Raw genomic sequence first — 21316 nt, 5'->3', positions numbered from 1 at the left:
ATTATTAACACATTACCGTAGAATATCAAATAATATTATATAGCTCATTCACGTAAGAGACTAGACGTATAAGATTTCATGGGATTTAGCGATTAGGAGTGACAGATTGTTTGGTAAACGTATAGCATGTTCTATATGTTATAGTTATTTGAATGACTCTTACCATAATATGTTACGTTAACATACCAGGCACGTTCTCAGTTGGTTGTTTATGCCTCATATAACGTACACTTATTCAGCCTGTTGTCCACTATTCTTTTATTATTTTAAATTGCTTTTCAAATGTCTATTCTTGGTGTTGGGTTTTATCAAATACATTTCCCCAAAAAATGCGACTTAAACTCTAGTGCGACTTATATATGTTTTTTTTCCTTCTTTATTATGCATTTTCGGCCGGTGCGACTTATACTCTGGAGCAACTTATACTCCGAAAAATACGGTACTTCAATCTAAACTTTTATAAACACAAGGAGTGTCTGTCAAATCAATTTTCAAAGGAATCACAAAAATCGATGTTTTTTTAATTAATTTTTCAATGTGTTCTGTCCAGCCAATCATATTGTTGATGTAGATGTCCATATCTGCTGGATGTATTTATTTTAGAAAAGAGAAGTGTTAGATACTTCTCTTGTTGCCTTATTTGACTTTATCAAATGTTTGGGTAGAATGTAATTAAACCAGTTTTATTTTGAGTAATATAGAAATGTATCACAGCTGTTTGTTTTATAGAGGAATGTAGTTAATCATAGAAGTGGCACCCTATGTTATTAAAAAGTATGGATTTTGAATAAAGAATAGTTAGAGAATCAATTCTGAATGGTGAGGTGGCGACTTGTCCAGGGTGTACCCCGCCTTCTGCCCGATTGTAGCTGAAATAGGCTCCAGCACCACCTGCGACCCCGAAGGGAATAAGCGGTAAAAAATGGATGGATGGAATTCTGAATGGAATTGGGAGATGCCCACAGATTCACATTCCTAATAAACTAGAGGTGTAACGGTACGTGTATTTGTATTGAACCGTTTCGGTACGGGGGTTCCGGTTCAGTTCGGAGGTGTACCTAAGAAGTTTCCACACGGACATATTAAGTAGCGTAACGCATGTTGTGTAAACAATGCACACCGAGGCACAACACACGGCATGCTAGCAGCTAACGGGCTACGATAGACTGACCATACGTCCTCTTTTCACCGGACACGTCCTCTTTTGCGGCGCTGTCAGGGCGGAGTTTCTTAAATGCCTCAAATGTCCGGCATTTTGAGTTAGGGTTGCGTGTATTTTCAATGTACGTTCAGGGTTAAGAAGGGGTTAAAAACAAAACAAATTGTGCGCGCAGCAGCATTGGTGAGGGAGGGGCAGAGACAGAGAGAGCGCGAGAGTTATGATAAACGTGCAGGCGTCGCCAGGCTCTGCTTTTTATCCATAGATTTATCAGATTTGCAGCCCACAGCTAATGTTTTAAAGGCCCACGGCACATTCTAAAAATACTATTAAAATAAACAAAAACATAACAAAAGTGAAATAAAAAATCTTAAAGGTTAAATGTAATTTAGAAAAAGTTGCTATGTTGAAAATAAATAAAACAAAGCTGTTTTTTTTTCTTTCAAACTGTCATTGCTCAAAACATAATATGGAATCAAAATCAATGTTATTATGAATTATTGACCTATCCAAGGTTCTGATTACTTCACATCAAATATTCCACTAAGAAAAATATTTTTGGTGGAAGATTTTGCAAATTTGGTAAATAAATAACCCAAAAATTTACAGTATATTTTGTTGTTTTCTTACTGTACCGAAAATGAGCCAAACCGTCACCTCTAAACCGAGGTACGTACCGAACTGAAATTTGTGTGTACCGTTACACCCCTAATATACACACATTACTGCCTGAGCAACTGAGCTATTGGATTGTGAACATTGAACCTACAAGCTGTGCTCTTAGAACAGAGTGAGTGTGCTATATATAACCTGACAGGGATGTTTTTACGATGCATTCAAAGAATTCAAATGTATTATGATCTCTACTGTAACAAGAAAAAACAGTCTGTATGCAAATTACAATAAGAGAATGCTGCTACGAGATATTATTCATGTCATAACATAGCGAGAAAGAATAGCCTAAAAAAATAGGGAATAAAGTTATTTAATTATGAAAAGACAAGTTTACAGTAAAAGTTGGTGTTACTAGTAAAAGACATGGTACAATATTGGGAGATGCTTCCATATTATGATCAGTCTAAAACAGGGGTCACCAACCTTTTTGAAACCAAGAGCTACTTCTTGGGTACTGATTAATGCGAAGGGCTACCGGTTCGATACACACTTAAATAAATTGCCAGAAATAGCCAATTTGCTCAATTTACCTTTAACTCTATGTTATTAATAATAATTAATGATATTTACACTTAATTGAATGGTTTAAGAGGAGAAAACACACAAAAAAATGACAATTACATTTTGAAACATAGTTTATCTTCAATTTCGACTCTTTAAAATTCAAAATTCAACCGAAAAAAAGAGGAAAAACTAGCTTATTCGAATCTTTTAAAAAAATATTTCACAAATATTCTTCGTCGAAAAAACAGAAACTAAAATGAAGAATTAAATTAAAATGTATTTATTATTCTTTACAATAAAAAATAAATTTACTTGAACATTGATTTAAATTGCCAGGAAAGAAGAGGAAGGAATCTAAAAGGTAAAATGGTATATGTGTTTAAAAATCCTAAAATCATTTTTAAGGTTGTATTTTTTTCTCTAAAATTGTCTTTCTGAAAGTTATAAGAAGCAAAGTAAAAAAATTAATGAATTTATTTAAACAAGTGAAGACCAAGTCTTTAAAATATTTTCTTGGATTTTCAAATTCTATTTGAGTTTTGTCTCTCTTATAATTAAAAATGTCGAGCACAGCGAGGCCTGCTTGCTAGTAAATAAATAAAATTTAAAAAATAGAGGCAGCTCACTGGTAAGTGCTGCTATTTGAGCTATTTTTAGAACAGGCCAGCAGGCTACTCATCTTGTCCTTACGGGCTACCACCTGGTGCCCGCGGGCACCGCGTTGGTGACCCCTGGTCTAAAACATTACTGAAATCTGATTTTGTTGGCTTGTTTAACAAATATTTCATGATAAAGATGTTCTAAAATGACAACTTTATTCTCTTTAGCAGCGATTTTTTCCCTTTAAGAAGACAACTCAACTTTTCCCCTGTAATAGTGCAACTTGTTTTGTCTGCAGTGCGGTGCCAACACAAGTGAGTAGAAGAGCAGGGCAGGTAAGTGTGTTGCCCAACAGCGCCCCCTCTTGGCCATAAAGCCCTAAAGTCACTTTAGTTCTTTAAAAAGAAATACCCAGAACATTTCATGAGCTCCCTTATTAAAACCAGCCCTCATTCTTCCTCTTGTGAGCTCTGTATTTAATACAAATATATATTATTGAGAGAAAAGAGGAGTTTCACATTGTACCATAATCTCTTTATCGCCAAGTAAAAAAGTGTTTTCAGTGTTCAGCATGTCAGCAACTTCCTGTTTCCTGAGTAATATTTGTAACACAGAAAAGTTCTTGTGCCATGGCAACATTTGTCTAGCGTGGATCAGCTGGTGGAAGATGAACATAGAAATAATACTAGATTGACCAGCACTTAAGTTAAACAATATTTAGAGGAAGTAAAAAAATACAAATAATACCTTGAAGTACAGCGTGGTCTCATCTGAAGCTTTGGCTCGTCGACGTTTTAGAAGCTGAGCTGGTCTGCTCGCTGACGTCGGACAACAAGCTGCTGTACCCTGAGAACTCGGACACGGACGTCCTTATCCGGTGGTCTACGTCCACACCGGAGTCGGCGCCATAAGACAGGCCGCGCTCTTCCGACTTGAACTGAGCGCCGAAAGCCTGCGCAAAGTTTTCTATCTGATAGGCTTCCTTGGCGGAGGTGTGCGGGAAGACGGCGGTCTTGGCTCGGTCCTTGTGGCTGCTCAGGTCTGACGGGCTGATCTGGTAGGCGGAAGGCGGCGTGGAGGAGTGCTGCTTCTCCATCTGCTCGCTCAGCTCCTGCGAGGGGGTCAGCTGCTGGTCCAGGACACTCAGGTGGAAGACGTGCTGCGGCGAGGAGCTCGCCAGCATGGCAAAGTGCGACTTGGGCGACGTCGACGAGGGGCCGAAGCCGCACTCCAGCGGGGACGCAGCGTAGACGTTCTTGTCCGAGTAGAGTGCGCTCGCCGCCTGGGCCGCCACGAACGCGCCGGAGGAAGCGGGGCCACTGGGCCCGAGGGGGAAGCCGCCCGTGTGGCTGGTGCGCTCCAGGGCCTGAAGCAGGAAACGTGAGTACTCATTCATCAGGACGCTCTTGTCCCCGGGCGGGCTGGGCGTGTCAGGGGGGTGGAGCTCCACGTGCTGGTCGCCGATGTCAAAGTGGATGTCGTGATGCGAGCCGTCTGCTTTCTGGCTGTAGTGGTCCAGGAGGCTCTGCAGCACCTCGTCGGGAATCACGGACTTGTCCAGACAGAGAGGGGCGTCGCCGTCCATCACGGCAGACACGGCGCCGTGGATGACAGACGGGTGTGAGGACACCAGGCTGACGTCGTATTCGCCACCGCCCACTGGTGTCGTCACGTTGTGCGAGGCGTTTAGGTAGCGCCGCTTCTTGAGAAACTGCATGGCGTCGTCATAGTTGCTGCTGGTGGTCCCGCCTACTTTTGCAGCGTTGGCCTGCATCAGACCAAGGCCGTGATCCACACCCTGCTCCAACAAGTCCTCCTTGCTGCCTTTGTCCACACCTTTACGGTGGGCCTTCTTGAACGTCATCTTTGGAGAGCGACCGTGGTGTTGCATGCTGGGCCCGGGCTCGGTGGACGAGGCCACCGTTTGGTTGTCAGCGGCATATTCCTGGATGCTATATGCTCCTGATACATGAGGCGTTCCTCCGTCCACCTTTTTCTTCCTCCGGGCTCCTGCCTCTGCAGGGTTTTTGGAGCGCCCCCTTTTTCTGCCAGCGTGTCCCTGAGTGACTTCATAACCGGACATGTCCGCCATGCTGGGATCAAGGCCTTTCCTTAGCGCTTCTCCACAGGTTCGCTTGTGTTTCAGCAGGCGGTCTGTCCTGGAAAAATACTAGAGCACAAACCAAGAAGAAGCTGAACGTCCGCACGATAATAAGTGGGAAGAAGACAAAGAGAGGACAGACCTGCTGGCAGGTCTCACATCTGTACGGCTTCTCTCCGCTGTGCGTGCGCTTGTGTCTCTCCATGTGGTACTTCTGGATGAAGCGCATGTTGCACTGGTCGCAGCTGAACGGCTTCTCTCCTTGGGGAAAGGTCAGAGGTCAGACGTCTTTCAGGTGACGGGGAGCAAGATGACTCACCGCTGTGGATCTTCTCGTGGCGCTGGAGGAGGTACTTCTGGATGAAGCTCATGTTACACTGGCTGCACCTGAAGGGTCGCTCACCTGGAAGGAAGAACATGTGACAACAGATGCAATGTGGGTTGTACAATACACCCACAATAACAAAGTGCCGCAGTACTAATTAATTTAAAAAGGTATGAAACTATTCTAGCAAAGGTGAAGCTAGAACATTGAAGCAGTGCCTTTAAACATGTTGGCTTGGGCGATAAATAGAGATGTCCAATAATGGCTTTTTTGCCGATATCCGATATTGTCCAACTCTTAATTACCGATTCCGATATCAACCGATACCGATATATACAGTCGTGGAATTAACACATTATTATGCCTAATTTTGTTGTGATGACCGATTCCTATATCAACCGATACCGATATATACAGTTGTGGAATTAACACATTATTATGCCTAATTTTGTTGTGATGCCCCGCTGGATGCATTAAACAATGTAACAAGGTTTTCCAAAATAAATCAACTCAAGTTATGGAAAAAAATGCCAACATGGCACTGCCATATTTATTATTGAAGTCACAAAGTGCATTATTTTTTTTTAACATGCCTCAAAACAGCAGCTTGGAATTTGGGAGATGCTCTCCCTGACAGAGCATGAGGAGGTTGAGGTGGGTGTATATTGTAGCGTCCCGGAAGAGTTAGTGCTGCAAGGGGTTCTGGGTATTTGTTCTGTTGTGTTTATGTTGTGTTACGGTGCGGATGTTCTCCCGAAATGTGTTTGTCATTCTTGTTTGGTGTGGGTTCACAGTGTGGCGCATATTTGTACCAGTGTTAAAGTTGTTTATACGGCCACCCTCAGTGTGACCTGTATGGCTGTTGACCAAGTAGGCCTTGTATTCACTTGTGTGTGTGAAAAGCCGTAGATATGTGATTGGGCCGGCACGCAAAGGCAGTGCCTTTAAGGTTTATTGGCGCTCTGTACTTCTCCCTACGTCCGTGTACACAGCAGCGTTTTAAAAAGTCATAAATTTTACTTTTTGAAACCCATACCGATAATTTCTGATATTAAATTTTAAAGCATTATCGTCCGATTATATCGGCAGTCCGATATCTGACATCTCTAGCGATAAATGATATAAATTGGCCCTAAAGGCGGATTTTTAATACTATCGTGACAATGCAAGTTGATGCCTGGCAAATTTGACAGTGACAAGAAAAAAAGAAAGCTTCCTCGAGGCATTGTGGAGTCATCGCAAGCTGCAAAGTGTTTTAAATACTTCTACATCACTTCATGGCGACAAATAAAGTAATCTTCTTACAAGTATCATCCCTGCAAGACGAAGAATAGCTAAACATGCTTCACTACACAATGTAGGAGGATGCAATAGCTAACCGCTAACAGCAAGTTAGCTCACCTGAATGTAAACAAATGGGTCGATCTATACAAATACCGACTAACAATACCAATTACAAGAGCGACATATAGTTGATACAATGATTACGGCAATATCTTTGATCATCACAGTCTTTTTTTTTTTTAAATTGTTTATAACCTCAGGACACAGGAGAACTTTTTTATATGACCAATGTATGATCCATAACCAAATTTGTAGTATCAGCCAAAACATGGGTAAAGTATCCAAACAACAGAAGAATAAGTGATTATTACATTTTAACAGGAGTGTAGATAGAACATGTTGAAACAGAAAGTAAGCAGATATTAACTGTAAATGAACAATTATTAATCCGTTTTCCAAAGGATGTCCCTCATAATTTTGACAAAATAACAGAATGACAAATGACACAATATGCAGCAAATAAGGAAATGTATGTTAAATGTATCATAAGATGTTCTGTTCAAATAAAGCCAAAGTTTTTTGTGGTCCCCTTTATTTTGAAAAGTATTGATGTATTAAAATACCTTTTGGTACCAACACCAATAAGCTACACACTCCTAAACCCAAATATTTGAATACTAAAATATATTATTGTTATTCATGTTTTTTTAATGTATTACTTTAAAAAAACATTATACTATACATTTACTTACTTTTATAGGCAATAACAGTATTTTTAGACAAAGTTTTTTAATTAAATGTGGAGGAAAAAAAGGCTATTCAGTTAATTTTGTGCCAATTTCTTTTTTATTTCAGTCAAGTTTTTAAAATGTTATGACATGTAATACATCCATCCTTGGATTTTCTATACCGCTTATCCACTTTGGGGTCATGGGTAAGCTGGAGCCTATCCTAGCTGACGTAGACTAGAATCTAGGGCAGATGGAGACAAACAACCTGACCCACCTATGGACAATTTAGAGTCTTCCATTAAGCTAACATACAAAAATTAAATACATTTACATTAATATGCATATTTTTAGAATGTGGGAAAACCCACACACAGGGAGAAGCACAGGGATAACATACAAACTCCACACACAAAAAGAACATTGTATCTTATTTTTATCTGCCATACTATTTTATATTATATCAAAAATATTCAAACACTATTTTTAACAGTTAGTCTATATACTTATATAATTTTTCTAAATCAAGCTTTGACATTGAATTCTTTTATTTGCAATAAAATTGGAATATATGGTAAAAACATCAATGTAATGACCTTATTTATGATAGTTATATTTTTTAATGTTGGTAAGTGTACATTGTGTATAATGAAGCGCATGCACATGTGACCTGCAGCTAATCAATTATTCACATCAGTGCACTGGCAGTTGTGCGCTGCATGCAATAATCTCCTAAATGCAAATCGTTGTGGCGCGTCGCACAAATCTCAGCGATTAGATCAGACGAGACAGTGATTATCGAGTGCATGTGCAATGACTCACAACAATAATAGGTTATGCTAGCAATTATGTAGTGCAATAGAAACTGTATTATTGTTATAACAGGAAACATAAACAGCAGCATTTGACAGCTCTCAAGTATTCACAGGCAGCAAGATGTGTGATACCTGTGTGGATGAGGACGTGTCTGCGGAGGTGATAGGAGCTCCTGAAGGCGGCGCTGCAGTGCTCACAGATGTGAGGTTTGCTTCCCGGCGACAAGCTGCCTCCGTCTGCATCCAGCAGCATGGACTGCTGCGGACCAAAAACAAGAATTGAGCAATATTAGGGGTTAAAAATAGCCCTAAAAGAGACCACGGCATAGTGAGATTCTGAAAAATATTACATTTTTCTATTCATTTCTGTGGTGACAAAGGCTTGGTAGGACTTATAGAAAAATATGCTGACAACCACATAATGACAAATGGAACTTATTGCACCTTATTAGCAGTGTTGGGACGCCGTTAGTTTCGGCGGTAACTAGTAATCTAACGCGTTATTTTTTATATTCAGTAACTCAGTTACCGTTACTACATGATGCGTTACTGCGTTATTTTACATTATTTTTTATGTAGTATCGGCTAGAAACTGAAGATCTGAGTGTGTTTTATTGCAGCGCTCCGGTGGAAAATAAGAGGCGCTTTGTGTGGGTGGGGGCGGGGGGGATCTCATACCGTAGTCGAGGGGCGCAGGGGAGACGTATATGTACTAACAACCTTCACTTTACCCGGAAGAGGGTCTTTACAGCTGAGGGTGAATGACGAGCCCGGCGGTTTGTTGCAACTTTGTGACTTTATTGGACGCAGCCATCCACCAAGCTAGAGAACCTGCACGCACTCACTGTCGCCGCTCCCTCACTTCTCTCACCCACTCACTCACTGACGTCACTCACCCACATGCTGTCATATCTTAAAGGGACACACACATACACCAGTGGCGTGCGGTGAGGTTCATGTCAGGTGAGGCACTGACTTCATCACAGTCAGATTTACAAACATATGAACCCTAAAGAGTATCTTATTCACCATTTGATTGGCAGCAGTTAACGGGTTATGTTTAAAAGCTCATACCAGCATTCTTCCCTGCTTGGCACTCAGCATCAAGGGTTGGAATAGGGGGTTAAATCACCAAAAATTATTCCCAGGCACGGCGCCGCTGCTGCCCACTGCTCCCCTCCCAGGGGGTGAACAATCAACAATCAGCCTTTTCATATAAAGCCATAAAGGAATGGAACGACCTCACAACAAACTTGAAAAGTCTAACAGATGACTCTTCATTCACAATTGAAGTTAAAAAGTGGCTTTGGAGCAATCAAAGCTGCTCACACGGTCACTAAGGTGGGCATTATGTTTGACACATCAACCTAATGTGCATTATATTTATCCATGAGAGCATTTTTATTGTAAATTGTGAGGTGTGTGTGTTAAAATCATGGTTGTTTTTACAAATGATGACAGATGTGAACAAAAGCATGTATTGTCTTTGTGTGATGATGTAAATGAGGTGTGGTTGTATTGTATATTAAGTATGTGTACATGAAAGGGCATTTTATGACTTTTCTTAATTTAAAAACATGTTATAGTATGTTTTTATGTCATTTAATTGCATGATTTTTGTATCCCTTTAATTTAGGTAGCCAGGGACTGCAGATGGAAATGAGCTATTTAGCTATAATCTGGTACAGAACATATCTGTCTTTGAACTTAATGTTTCTGTGCATTGTCCCTTCAAATAAAGACTAAACTAAACTAAGCAAGGGGATGGGTTAAATGCAGAGGACAAATTTCACCACACCTAGTGTGTGTGTGACATTCATTGGTACTTTAACTTAACTTTAACTTTACACTTACAAACTGTAGCACACAAAAAAGCACATTTAATAAAAAGAAACGTTATTATGGTCTTACCTTTACTTATAAGTGTGGGAGCAGTGGTGTTCGTGTTGGAAGAGTAGTGAATGAATGAAATATGAAATCCGCGCTGTAGTCTGCAGGTGTACCTAATGTTGTGTCCCTGTTCACGGCTCCTCCGGTGCGCCGCGCGAGCATTGTTGTTTTTGCACTTTTTGGCTTCTTGTTAAGTGACTTATTTTGGGTGGATTCGGTCTTGCACGTGGGGGTTTGGGTGCGGGCTTTGGTTGGTGTGGCGCTCCCGTCGGGGGTGCATTCTGCGGCGGAGGTGCTTGGCACCAGGAGGCGGGGTTATGAGACGAGCCTCCAGTTTTATGATCGCTCAGCACAAGAAATACGTTACACACATACAGTTGTTGACAAAATACACTGTACATTATATACCTCAGCTAACTAAACTATGGAAATGTATAATATAATTCATATAGCAATACGGTCTCACTGCACAGCAGGCCAGCAGTTAGCCGAGTCATTGTGCACAATCCATGTTGAGGCACAAATCAGTGACGTGCCTCAACTGGCTGCTGATCACCGCACCGTCTCTTCTCAGTATTTGAACGGAAAATGTGAAAATAAAAATAAAAATAATCTAAAACTGGTGAAGTTAAATGGAAAATAACTTTAGTATAATCACTAAATACATATAACAATTTAATAAAAAAAAATTCTTTTTACTTTTTTTTTCTTTCCATGATGGCAGGTGAGGCCGTGCCTCCCCTGCCTCTAGTGACGGCACGCCACTGACACACACACATACGCTACTCTCATAACAACTAACAAGACATCAAGGTGAAGCCAGAAGTCGAGTGTCTTAACAATCTCACTACTTTTCTTTTGTCGAGCACAAAGAAAATAACATTTTAGTTAAATGTAAGCTGTGTCTTGGATCAAAGCTGTGTATGTAAGCTGTGTCTTGGATCAAAGATCCTATCTACTTAAAGTTAAAGTGCCATTATGTTGCAGCTATTTAAAATAGTTTTGTCAATTTGTTCTGGCCTGAAATACATTGGCCCTTTGAAACATATCTTTGTCTTTGTGTGTTGTATGTAGAGCACATTGTTTGTGTGTTGTATGTAGAGCACATTGTTTGTGTGTTGTATGTAGAGCACATTGTTTGTGTGTTGTATGTAGAGAAAATTTTTTGTGTGTTGTATGTAGACCACATTGTTTGTGTGTTGTATGTAGACCACATTGTTTGTGTGTTGTATGTAGACCACATTGTGTGTTGTATGTAGACCACATTGTTTGTGTGTTGTATGTAGACCACATTGTTTGTGTGTTGTATGTAGACCACATTGCTTAGCAGAGTTCAGTGATGCAAATGCATGTCAAGTTGATCAACACATTGTATTATTCTCCAGTGCAATAACAGTACTGAAATGAAGGCTAAAAGGGCATTAATGGGAGCCTTAAAAAAAAAAGGGGGGGGGAATAAATAACTAAATAGTTACTTTTCACAGTAATGCATTACTTTTTGGTGTAAGTAACTGAGTTAGTAACTGAGTTACTTTTGAAATAAAGTAACTAGTAATTGTAACTAGTTACTGGTTTTCAGTAACTAACCCAACACTGCTTATTAGCAACAAAGCTGCACACACATCTCAATCCAAAATAGCTCCAATGACAATAACATGACTTTTATGGCCAAAATAATAATCATAATTTAATTGTATCAATACAGAAATAAAAGCAGGCTCTTTTTAAATAATAACACCAACAATAATATTAACTTAATCATGGCAGCCGAAATGGTGACCAGGATTAGAATTCCAGTAATTGTGCAGCGCTACTGTACAGTTTATTAAAGCTTATATGATGGCCACAGATTATTTATGTTTCTATTGACACTTTAAATGGTTTTGGGCTCTTTCTACTGAAAGAATCTGTAAAGTACAACAGAAAGCTGACAGTCCCAGCACATTGATTAGGGCTGAGAGTCACGAGACATTCACAACAACATGGATGACAGTTATTACAGAGTCTTAAATCCAAAGCCAACAATTCGAATTTAAGGCCTTAAATGTCTAAAATTCTTTTAAAATCTCAAAAGGTCTTAAATATGATTTTGAAAGGTCTTAAAAATCTGTTGGCGTTACTTTTATTTAAAACATGCATTAACTTCAGTCTTGCTTTTGAACATTTCAATTTTTGAAGACGCTATAACGTAACCCCAAAACGTAAACTATGTAGGCTACGTGCGCTGCCCGGTCAAAAGTTATTGCGCACCAGCAGCGAGTGTGCTGTGCAGCTAACAGCGGAGAAATATTAACAAAAGCCCACAGCAAAGCTGAATTACATGCATAAGTTCAACGATTTGTGAAGCCGGTGGAGGTAAACGTATAACCCGGATGTGGAGGTAGGGAAGCGGTGGTAATAAAAATCAATGGAATGATAATGTAAAAGACAAAAATCTGTGATAAGTCCGTGTCAAAAGATGCTAAAACGCCACAAACACTTGCACAACTATCCAAAGATCAATTTAACACCCAAAGAAATTGTGACGCCAATTGCCAAAAGAGATCACTATGAGATGTTTACTAATGAAATCATACTGTTGCATACAGTAAGTACATGCTAATTTCTCTGTGGTACTCACAGCAGTAAAACTATATTTAAAAAAAGTTATCTTATTTCTATTATTTATTAAAATAATTTCAGGTCAGATTCTCATGCCTAATCTTTTGACCCTGTGATGGTCTTAATTATATTCATTATGGTCTTAAAAAAGTCATAAGTCTTAAATTTGACTTGATAAACCCTGTATTATTAATGTACTAATAAAAACCAAGACCAAAAACTTGTTAAACAAAACAGGGTAATATAATATGTTTAAAAAAATATATTTTGTTCTGTTTTCTTTCGTTATCGCTTAAATGTTTCTTTTGTTTTTTTCTTTCACTGTGGTAGTTTTGTTACAATTTCTTATTAACTGCTATAAAGAAAAAACATTTCTACCTACATATTTTGAAAAGAAACAATAGAGACATGAGCTTTTACTCCTATGTTAATGGTTAATAATTAATGTAATTTCAATGTTGAATAAACGTGCTAAGGTGCAGAGAGCGATGCAGCGTACGACCGCTTGTATCCAGTTTGAAAGCCAGAAACCAAGATGTAGCAAATAATTGATGACGGCAAAATTTATGAATTCATTTATCGTTTCATTAATTGACCCATTGAATGGGCCCCAGCCTACAATTGTATGAAATGTTTTAAAGCTTCTGGACATCTAATTTTGTTTCTTTAAATGCCATTTAAGGCTTTAATTTTCGCAAAAATCCATCAAATGACTTTTTAACGACCCACGGAAACCCTGAAAAAAATAAAATAATTAAACCCTTTTCATGTGATCTGAAACACATCTGCATTATTCATAATTAAGACAGAGCTTGGCAAACCTTCTCGCTTCGCTTCTTCCTCGGTCTGCCCTCCGGGGCGTCCCCGTTTGACCTCCGACCTTTCCTCCCAGCGGGCTCCTTCCCCAACTGACCCGGCAGCTGTGAGGGTGACAAAAGGGAGATGGCGCATGGAAACGCTTTCATTGACAGGCGTGCAGCCTTGAAAAAGGACACGTTTGCGCATAAAACAGGCGTTGGCGTAAACAACGAGCAGCCAATAGATTGTCACAGGGGACAGGCCTAAATGATCAGCCCCCTGTGGATAACAACCCACCACTCACTTTTTGTGTTGGATGGCGTCCAAAAAATAAACCAACAGTCCGCCTCCGATCAACGCAAAGGCACATCGATTACGTTTGCTTTTTCTTTCTTTTTCGCACTGCTGAAGGTGAGTTGAACTCTCTCACAGATGCTTGTGATAACATTTATGGTAAAAATAGATTTTTAAGAGTGCCTATCAAAGCACTAAACCACATTTGGCTGCACGATGGCCCGCCTTTTGTCACAAGTGTGCGCTTCTAATTGAATGAGCACAAAAGACGTCTGCAATGAAGTGCGAGCTCAAACAAGACAGCTGTGTCCTCGCCAAGACGTTTCATTCACGCTGAGCAGCCGTGACATCATCCGCCAATGGCGGGGGGGCATATTTTGCATGGCGAGCAGTCAGTAGATTTACGTCGCCATAACTATTTAGACACAGGCTCCTCCCCTGCATCTTTCCTCTCTGTGGCTCCTCCCACAGGCGCATACTAATGTGTTCTTGCAAGATTAAATTAGGTACAGCTGCGTCTAACAAGATTAAATCAGCAATTACGCTTTTACTGCAAAGAAAAAATGAGTATATGAATACTGAGTCCTATATGGAAAAAACAAAACGCAATAATAAACATTTTTAATTATACTCTCTATGACAGCTGTCAATCAAAACCGGGAAGTGTTACCTTTTTGATGGATAAGACGAGTGCAGGTGTATTTATTGTGAGTAAAGCATGTAAATAGTGATACAAATAGTGACGGCGTGGCGAAGTTGGTAGAGTGGCCGTGCCAGCAATCGGAGGGTTGCTGGTTACTGGGGTTCAATCCCCACCTTCTACCATCTTAGTCACGTCCGCTGTGTCCTTGGGCAAGACACTTCACCCTTGCTCCTGATTAGCGCCTTGCATGGCAGCTCCCGCCATCAGTGTGTGAATGTGTGTGTGAATGGATGAATGTGGAAATACTGTCAAAGCGCTTTGAGTACCTTGAAGGTAGAAAAGCGCTATACAAGTATAACCCATTTATCATTATAAGTAACGTTCACTGTGCCAATTCCCGATACCTCTGGAATCAATAATGGTACTCAATTGTATAAATTTTCTGTAATTTTGTGCATTAATTGTTTCATAATAACATTTAATTTGTTCATGTAACATAAAAAGGAGCTGATTTTGATAACTGTGCTGTCCAGTTGTTAAATCTTGTTTTTTATGCCATTTGAGTGTCATTCGCAATGCAGTTGCACTTCCAAGACCCCTGTGGTATGGTAACGAGGAATTAGCTTCTTTCAGGAAGTGCAATGTGTTATGTTGCGCCCTACAAAGTGTTTATATGGTAAGTATTGTGCTCATTATTATGGGTGCAAAAAAGTGATTCACAATTATTCATTTGATTGTCTATCAATTCATAATTTTCAAAAATCTATTTTTTTTCAAATAAAAATCTATTATTAAAACTACGTTTTCAGGACATCTCCGAGCAATCAGGAGGAGCTTTTCTAACCTGTAACCTGTTCTGAAAAAGTTTCATTATAATTATTATACCAACTAATACATTGTGAAAATCGGTTTGAATCAAGAATCGATTCTGAATCGAATTACCACCCCAGGAATTAGAATGAAATTGAATCATTAGGTGCCTAAATATTTTACTGTTGGTGTTTGATTGTAACGTGCATTTTTGTTGTAGTTTTCATTACTAAATTTGGAGGTGCTGAAGTCGCCATGTAAAATCACAAATGCTAATAGTAGCCTGGTTAAAGCAAATCCAATTAGCATCAAGCTAGCGCATTTTGAAGAATGGAGCCTTACTTTACTTTCGAGCGTTTTATACAAAGTGTACTTGCTTAGTTGGTTTTGAAAATTGCAACTTTGCGTAGAGGGAGTTTGGCTGCGTCCGCCCGGAGTCCGCCCGGAGTGCTGCTTGAGTGATTGTTCACGTGAGCCAGTGTTTAGTCTGCAACCAGACGTGACGCGCAACAAAGGTATCGAAATATGGCACCATTTGATTTTTACGTGAATCGATATACTGTAGTACCAACAGACTTTGGTCGGTACCAATAAAAAGTACCGAATTCGGTAACCATCCGTACATGTAAATATGTACATGTAGAATATTATCTCCTAATTAACACCAATATGGACTGCAATTATGGCTTGCAAATTTTCTCTATCGTCTTTTTTAGTACACATGAAAAAGTACATGTTCAGTATAATTAGGGGTGCAGAATAAATATTAGACCACTAGTTTTCGCCTAAATATGAGGAATTCATACGTCTTATTGATAAAAATCGCATTACAATAAACAACAGCTCAGATAAATGATTTTAAAATGGGTTATCAGTCTTGAGAAGCAGGAAGTTATCTTTATCGGCTTAAAAACATTGTGCATCCCTACTTTGTAATAAGGCATCATGTAAGTTTTACTCCTGTACTTAAGTACTATTTATCATCCATCCATCCATTTTCTACCGCTTATTCCCTTCGGGTTCGCGGGGGGTGCTGGAGCCTATCTCAGCTACAATCGGGCTGAAGACATCATATATCCTTTATTACCACACAGCATTTCTGGCACCTTTTACTCTGGTCTACTTTATATTGGTTTTGAAAAAGATCTATGAACTCTATTAACTTGACTACTACACGTTTATCCTTTTCTTTTACTCAAAAACAAAATACAAAAACTGATACATGTCAGACACAGGAAGTAAACAAATCATCAGTAGTTCCTGAGACATGGAGAAGACCGGGTCGTCTTTATACTCCTTTTCGGACATGTTAAATTGTGCAAGTGTAAACATGCCATGCACCTTTTTTTAAGCGTGTTCATTGACATGGCTACCGTTCACATTTGAACCGATACAGTGCTAATTCTCGGTACCTGGGAATTTAATTTTAAAAAATCCGTAAATTGAGTGTGTTTGTGTGTAAATAAGTTTTAATTGTTTATTAATAAAATCCCATACTTTTTATTTACCAGTGAGCTGATTATAATTGTGCTGTCCAGTTGCTATCTCTAGTTTTCTTACACTTCTGAGTCTCATTTGCAACTCTTGACTTTTCATGCAGTTGCAATCTTAGGACATTAGATGGCAGTAATGTACAGGAAGTAGTCCTTGCCATTATGTTTAATGTGCCAGTCATGCTGTTTTTGTTGAGTCCCACAAAGTGTTTATGTTGTAAGTATTGTTCCTATTACACATCAGCTGTGTGATGGTAATGCGCATCTAAGTTGTACTTTTCATTATCAAATTTAGAGGTGTGGAATTCGTTATGTAAAATGGCTCATGCTAATCAGTAGCATGTATACCTGTATGGTTTGCGCATCTTCTATCAGGCATACTTGCTTTGTTAACATTTAAAATTGCAACATTACTTCGAAGAAGTTTGCGCAGTCCATTCTGAGTACTTCTTGAGTGATTGTTTACCCGCCAAGTCTGCAGATAGACGTTATGGAAATACGGTTCAGTTTGATTTGACATGAATCGATACCTGGTAGGACCAGTAGAATTAGGTCGGTGTCTATAAAAGTACTGAATTTGGCACCCTTCCCTACTACTGACATGTTAACACAAACAATACATGTGGAGAGGATAAAGGACTCAAAGATCGAATAGTACTTGTGGCTTCTGAAGACTAGAATGTTTCTACTCACGTTGGCCATGTTGAGCTCGTGTACTAGCAGGTTCTGGTTGTTGTTGACCGTCAGTTCCAGCAGCTCCGTGCTCTTCCCCAACCCTCCCGGGTAGAGCGGCAGGCGGTAATCGTGCTCCGACACCTTTTCCTGCTTAATGTCGAGAGCGTGGACGTAGTCTCCCACGCCGCCGTTCAGGGAGCCAGCGATGCAGTCGGGTGAGTCCCGCTCCTTCTTCAAGATCATCTCCTGAGGCACCAGGCGGGTGAAGCTAGCGACCGGCGGCAGGTGGCTGAACATGATCATGCCGGGGCCAAAGTTGGAGTCCATGCCGCCGTTGGAGCGCAGGAAGTCGTTGCCTAGCTTGTCTTGGATGATGCTCATGGCGGGACGATTACAGCGTGGTGATCTGTGTCATCCTGCAAGGGAGCAAAGTCAGAAATGAGTGTGGCGTCAATAGCACTGATGTGAGCGGCGATTCAAAACGATGTCAGTAAATATAGCGATAGACATATAATTGATATAAATTAAAAATGCATTTCATAAAATGTTCTGTTTTCTTCTTCGTTGTCGTAGGAAAGCGGAAGTCGCGAAGCAAGGTTGGTTGCATGAACAAAGGCACTCGCTCTCTGATCACTGATCAGTGGGAGTGACACGCTAAACTATCAAGTTTGGTTGCGCCATCTTATCGTCTCGCAGTTGATTCTTTGCATGGAGTGAGAAAAGAAAAGAAAAATAAAGAAATTGTGGATAAAACAGGAAAATTCAGCTCAACAGTATGGCAGTTTTTTTTCCAGGGGACTGTAGTCAGACCAGTGTGGTCTATGAATAACGCAAGGCACTCGTCCCCACCTTAGACGCACCTACCCTTTAGAGCACAGCTGTAACTTTCTGGCACTAAATCTGCAGAAAATATTTTTCCCTGGTTTCTCTATGTTTACATTTTCACTCTTTTGTTACACTTTATTAAACAATTCTTACACCTTCCTTTTAAGAAGTGTTCAATATGATTTTACAATTTGTTTACATTGATTGTTTTCCATGCTTGTGTTGACATTTCGTTTCATTTCTGCCTTGATAGTTGAGGGGATTATAATCAGAGAATGGTTGCATTTGAAATAAAGTGGTTGAATTCTATATAAATCCTGGTCCTTACTTTTGATTCATCATAAAAAACATCAATATTTATCGATATCGACCGATATAAAACACTTATATCAGTTTGCAGCCATATCACCTTGAGCTAATAAATTGTCTCGGTGCCAGCTGCTTATGCGAATTAATAAGTGATGATATGCAGTTCAGCAAAAAGATTGCATTATTTGGAATGCCAATCAACTAACGAGGCTGGCGAGCTCAGCGGAAGTATCGCGGCGCTCGCATACAGTATATTCCGGGTTTTACGGCGAGAGCTAAAAGGTCATAGCAACAACATCAAGCGCAGAGAGGATTGGCGTGTGGATGGTAATCTGCGCCGTGGCGGTGTCTGACCCAGTCATCCCATTTGCATGAGATTATATGCCAATGATGAACATGTTTGGACACAGTGTGCATTGACAAAAGTGTAATTACACAACTGACACTACACACAGAGGGACACTTCAATTATGAAATGTTTCTATTCACAAGTGCATTTAAACCACGAATAATGAGTTTAGGGCATCATGTAAAGCTCTTAATCTCTTACCAGCAACCATCCGCCTGTTAATACAAACAAACAAAAGGTAGTACCTGCTCACAAAAATGAGTACTGTATTAACTAGGCCTGGGCGAGAAATTTATTTAATCGATACATTCAAGTTTTTTGTTGCATATGATATTACCAGTAAATTCATTAATTTTAAAAATCAATGTTTTTTCTCTTGCTCCAGCATACTTTTTGAACCCAGGAGCCTCTGTAGCTTCTGCCCTCCCCCTTTTTCCTTTAGCGTAGAATCACACACACATAGCAATAAATGGAAGATTGTTCCAAAAAAAAAGAAACTTGTCATCGACATTTCGGGAGAACATTCGCACCGTAACACAACATAAACACAACAGAACAAATACCCAGAACCCCTTGCAGCACTAACTCTTCCGGGACGCTACAATATACACCGCCCGCTACCCCATACCCCTAAACCTCGCCCACCTCAACATGCTCCTTAGGAAGAGCATGTCCCAAATTCCAAGCTGCTGTTTTGAGGCATGTTAAAAAAAAATAATGCACTTTGTGACTTCAATAATAAATATGGCAGTGCCATGTTGGCATTTTTTTCCATAACTTGAGTTGATTTATTTTGGAAAACCTTGTTACATTGTTTAATGCATCCAGCGGGTCATCACAACAAATTTAGACATAATAGTGTGTTAATTACACGACTGTATATATCGGTTGATATCGGAATCGGTAATTAAGAGTTTGACAATATCGGAATATCGGCAAAAAAGCCATTATCGGACATCTCTAATTATAACATGTTATCATAAATATGATGCTATGTATTTGATTTACTTATTATTATATTATTATTCGTACTATATTGTCTGTAAATGTGGGTGCTGCAGCAAACTAATGTCAACAATTATAAAGTATCGAAAAGATTGGTAAGACAATAGCTTGCAAATGACGTCTACTTCCAGTTAATGGATGGAGAGCTTGCATTGGTTAGTAAGATGCATACCATCAACTTTGCAAACACCGAACGTGCAAAATATGCAGAATGTTGTATATATTTTATTAAATTATTTAGAATGAGGCACGCTGTTTGGTTAGCAATTAGCTGGCTAGGCTAACCATGTCGAAGGAGGGGGGGCTTCTTTGTGATGCCAAGCAATAATTTAGATATGACAATAACCGCACTTAACCTCAACATGTCCAAACAGTTCCTAAAAAACGTCAAACAACGATGCAGTATTAGAAACATTTTTTAGATATTTTTTTTATTGTAGTTGGAATATAATTTAGACGATGCCAAACAATACACGGGCGCCAACATACAACATAAACTAGCCTCTCGTGTTAATGTTCATAAAAAAATAAATAATAATTGTAATATTTATGTTCATCTTTAATAAGCGGTGGCTTGGTGGTGGACCTCCGAGAGAGCCAGGAGAGGCACGATGACCCCCAACAAAAGTCCCCAGCGAACAATGATGCTCGGCGGCTAGCCTAGCATGCTAACGTCCGCCGCTTTGTCGTCCTGTCCCGCACGCCAAGTTTGGACTTTCGCACCTAACCGCTGCTCGCCCAACTTTTCCACGGCCGTGAGTGTCTCTTACCGCTGCATGACCACACGCCGCTCCTCGGGCCGGACTACTTAGCTCAGTGTGCTCCGTTTCCCCCAAAAAGTCTAGAGGCAAAACATTGTTCTTCTCCGGCAGCTGCTGGGGTCCTCCATCTTTGCTTGGCGAGGTGCATTGTGGGTTGGACAAGCGCGTACGCGCGCGCGCGCACGCTAGACAACACATTGGTTTGACGTCATCTTCAACTTTATTTTTAACCAAAACATACAAAACCAATATTTAGCATGTCGCGTTGCTCATATTAATACAATTATAAATGACAATAAGTATTTTTCACCAGCAAAGCCGCAACTCTTGTCAACAAGCTGTCCCACCACTCTGGTCACTTTGGTGTAGAACACATTAAAGCCTTCTATAGAACGCTAGGAGTATCCAACAACGATTTCAAATTAGAAATGGTCACAGCTGATGAGGTGCTTAAAAGATTGAGCGCGCTCCACCCAAACAAGGCCACCGGCCTTGACAATATCCCCTCCAGATTTCTCAGGGACTCTGCATGCCTCCATCATTGCCCCAATCATCACGCACATAATAAACCTCTCAATTTCTCAAGGCCAAGTACCAAAAGATTTTAAGATAGCAAGAGTAACTCCCCTCTTTGAAAAAGGAAGCAAATTAGAACCTGGCAACTACCGACGT

General features: G+C 40.0%; 1 protein-coding gene across 2 annotated transcripts in view; it reads right to left on the bottom strand.

Moving 5' to 3' along the window:
* The window catches only part of LOC133651918 (zinc finger protein 281-like), a 21960-nt gene extending 1165 nt beyond the window's left edge, over positions 1–20795 (bottom strand). Inside the window, exons 1-8 of one of the 2 annotated variants that reach the window (XM_062050150.1) lie at positions 20654–20795; positions 17414–17811; positions 13504–13602; positions 8324–8450; positions 5359–5442; positions 5182–5300; positions 3686–5108; positions 1–3595 (exon numbers count right to left, since the gene is read on the bottom strand). The exon at positions 1–3595 is cut by the window's left edge and continues 1165 nt beyond it. In XM_062050150.1, the coding sequence (XP_061906134.1) occupies positions 3705–5108; positions 5182–5300; positions 5359–5442; positions 8324–8450; positions 13504–13602; positions 17414–17776 (2196 nt within the window). In that variant the 5' untranslated portion in view covers positions 17777–17811; positions 20654–20795 and the 3' untranslated portion in view covers positions 1–3595; positions 3686–3704. Of the gene's footprint in view, positions 5109–5181; positions 5301–5358; positions 5443–8323; positions 8451–13503; positions 13603–17413; positions 17812–20653 lie in introns of both variants that reach the window. The other variant, XM_062050149.1, reaches the window with a different exon arrangement.
* Between the last annotated feature and the right edge of the window lie 521 nt (positions 20796–21316).

Source organism: Entelurus aequoreus, linkage group LG06 (genome assembly GCF_033978785.1).
Source record: "Entelurus aequoreus isolate RoL-2023_Sb linkage group LG06, RoL_Eaeq_v1.1, whole genome shotgun sequence".
In the NCBI taxonomy this organism is placed as follows: Eukaryota; Metazoa; Chordata; class Actinopteri; order Syngnathiformes; family Syngnathidae; genus Entelurus; species Entelurus aequoreus.
Note: the sequence above shows the minus strand (reverse complement) of the source record. Positions and strands in the feature narration are given on the sequence as shown.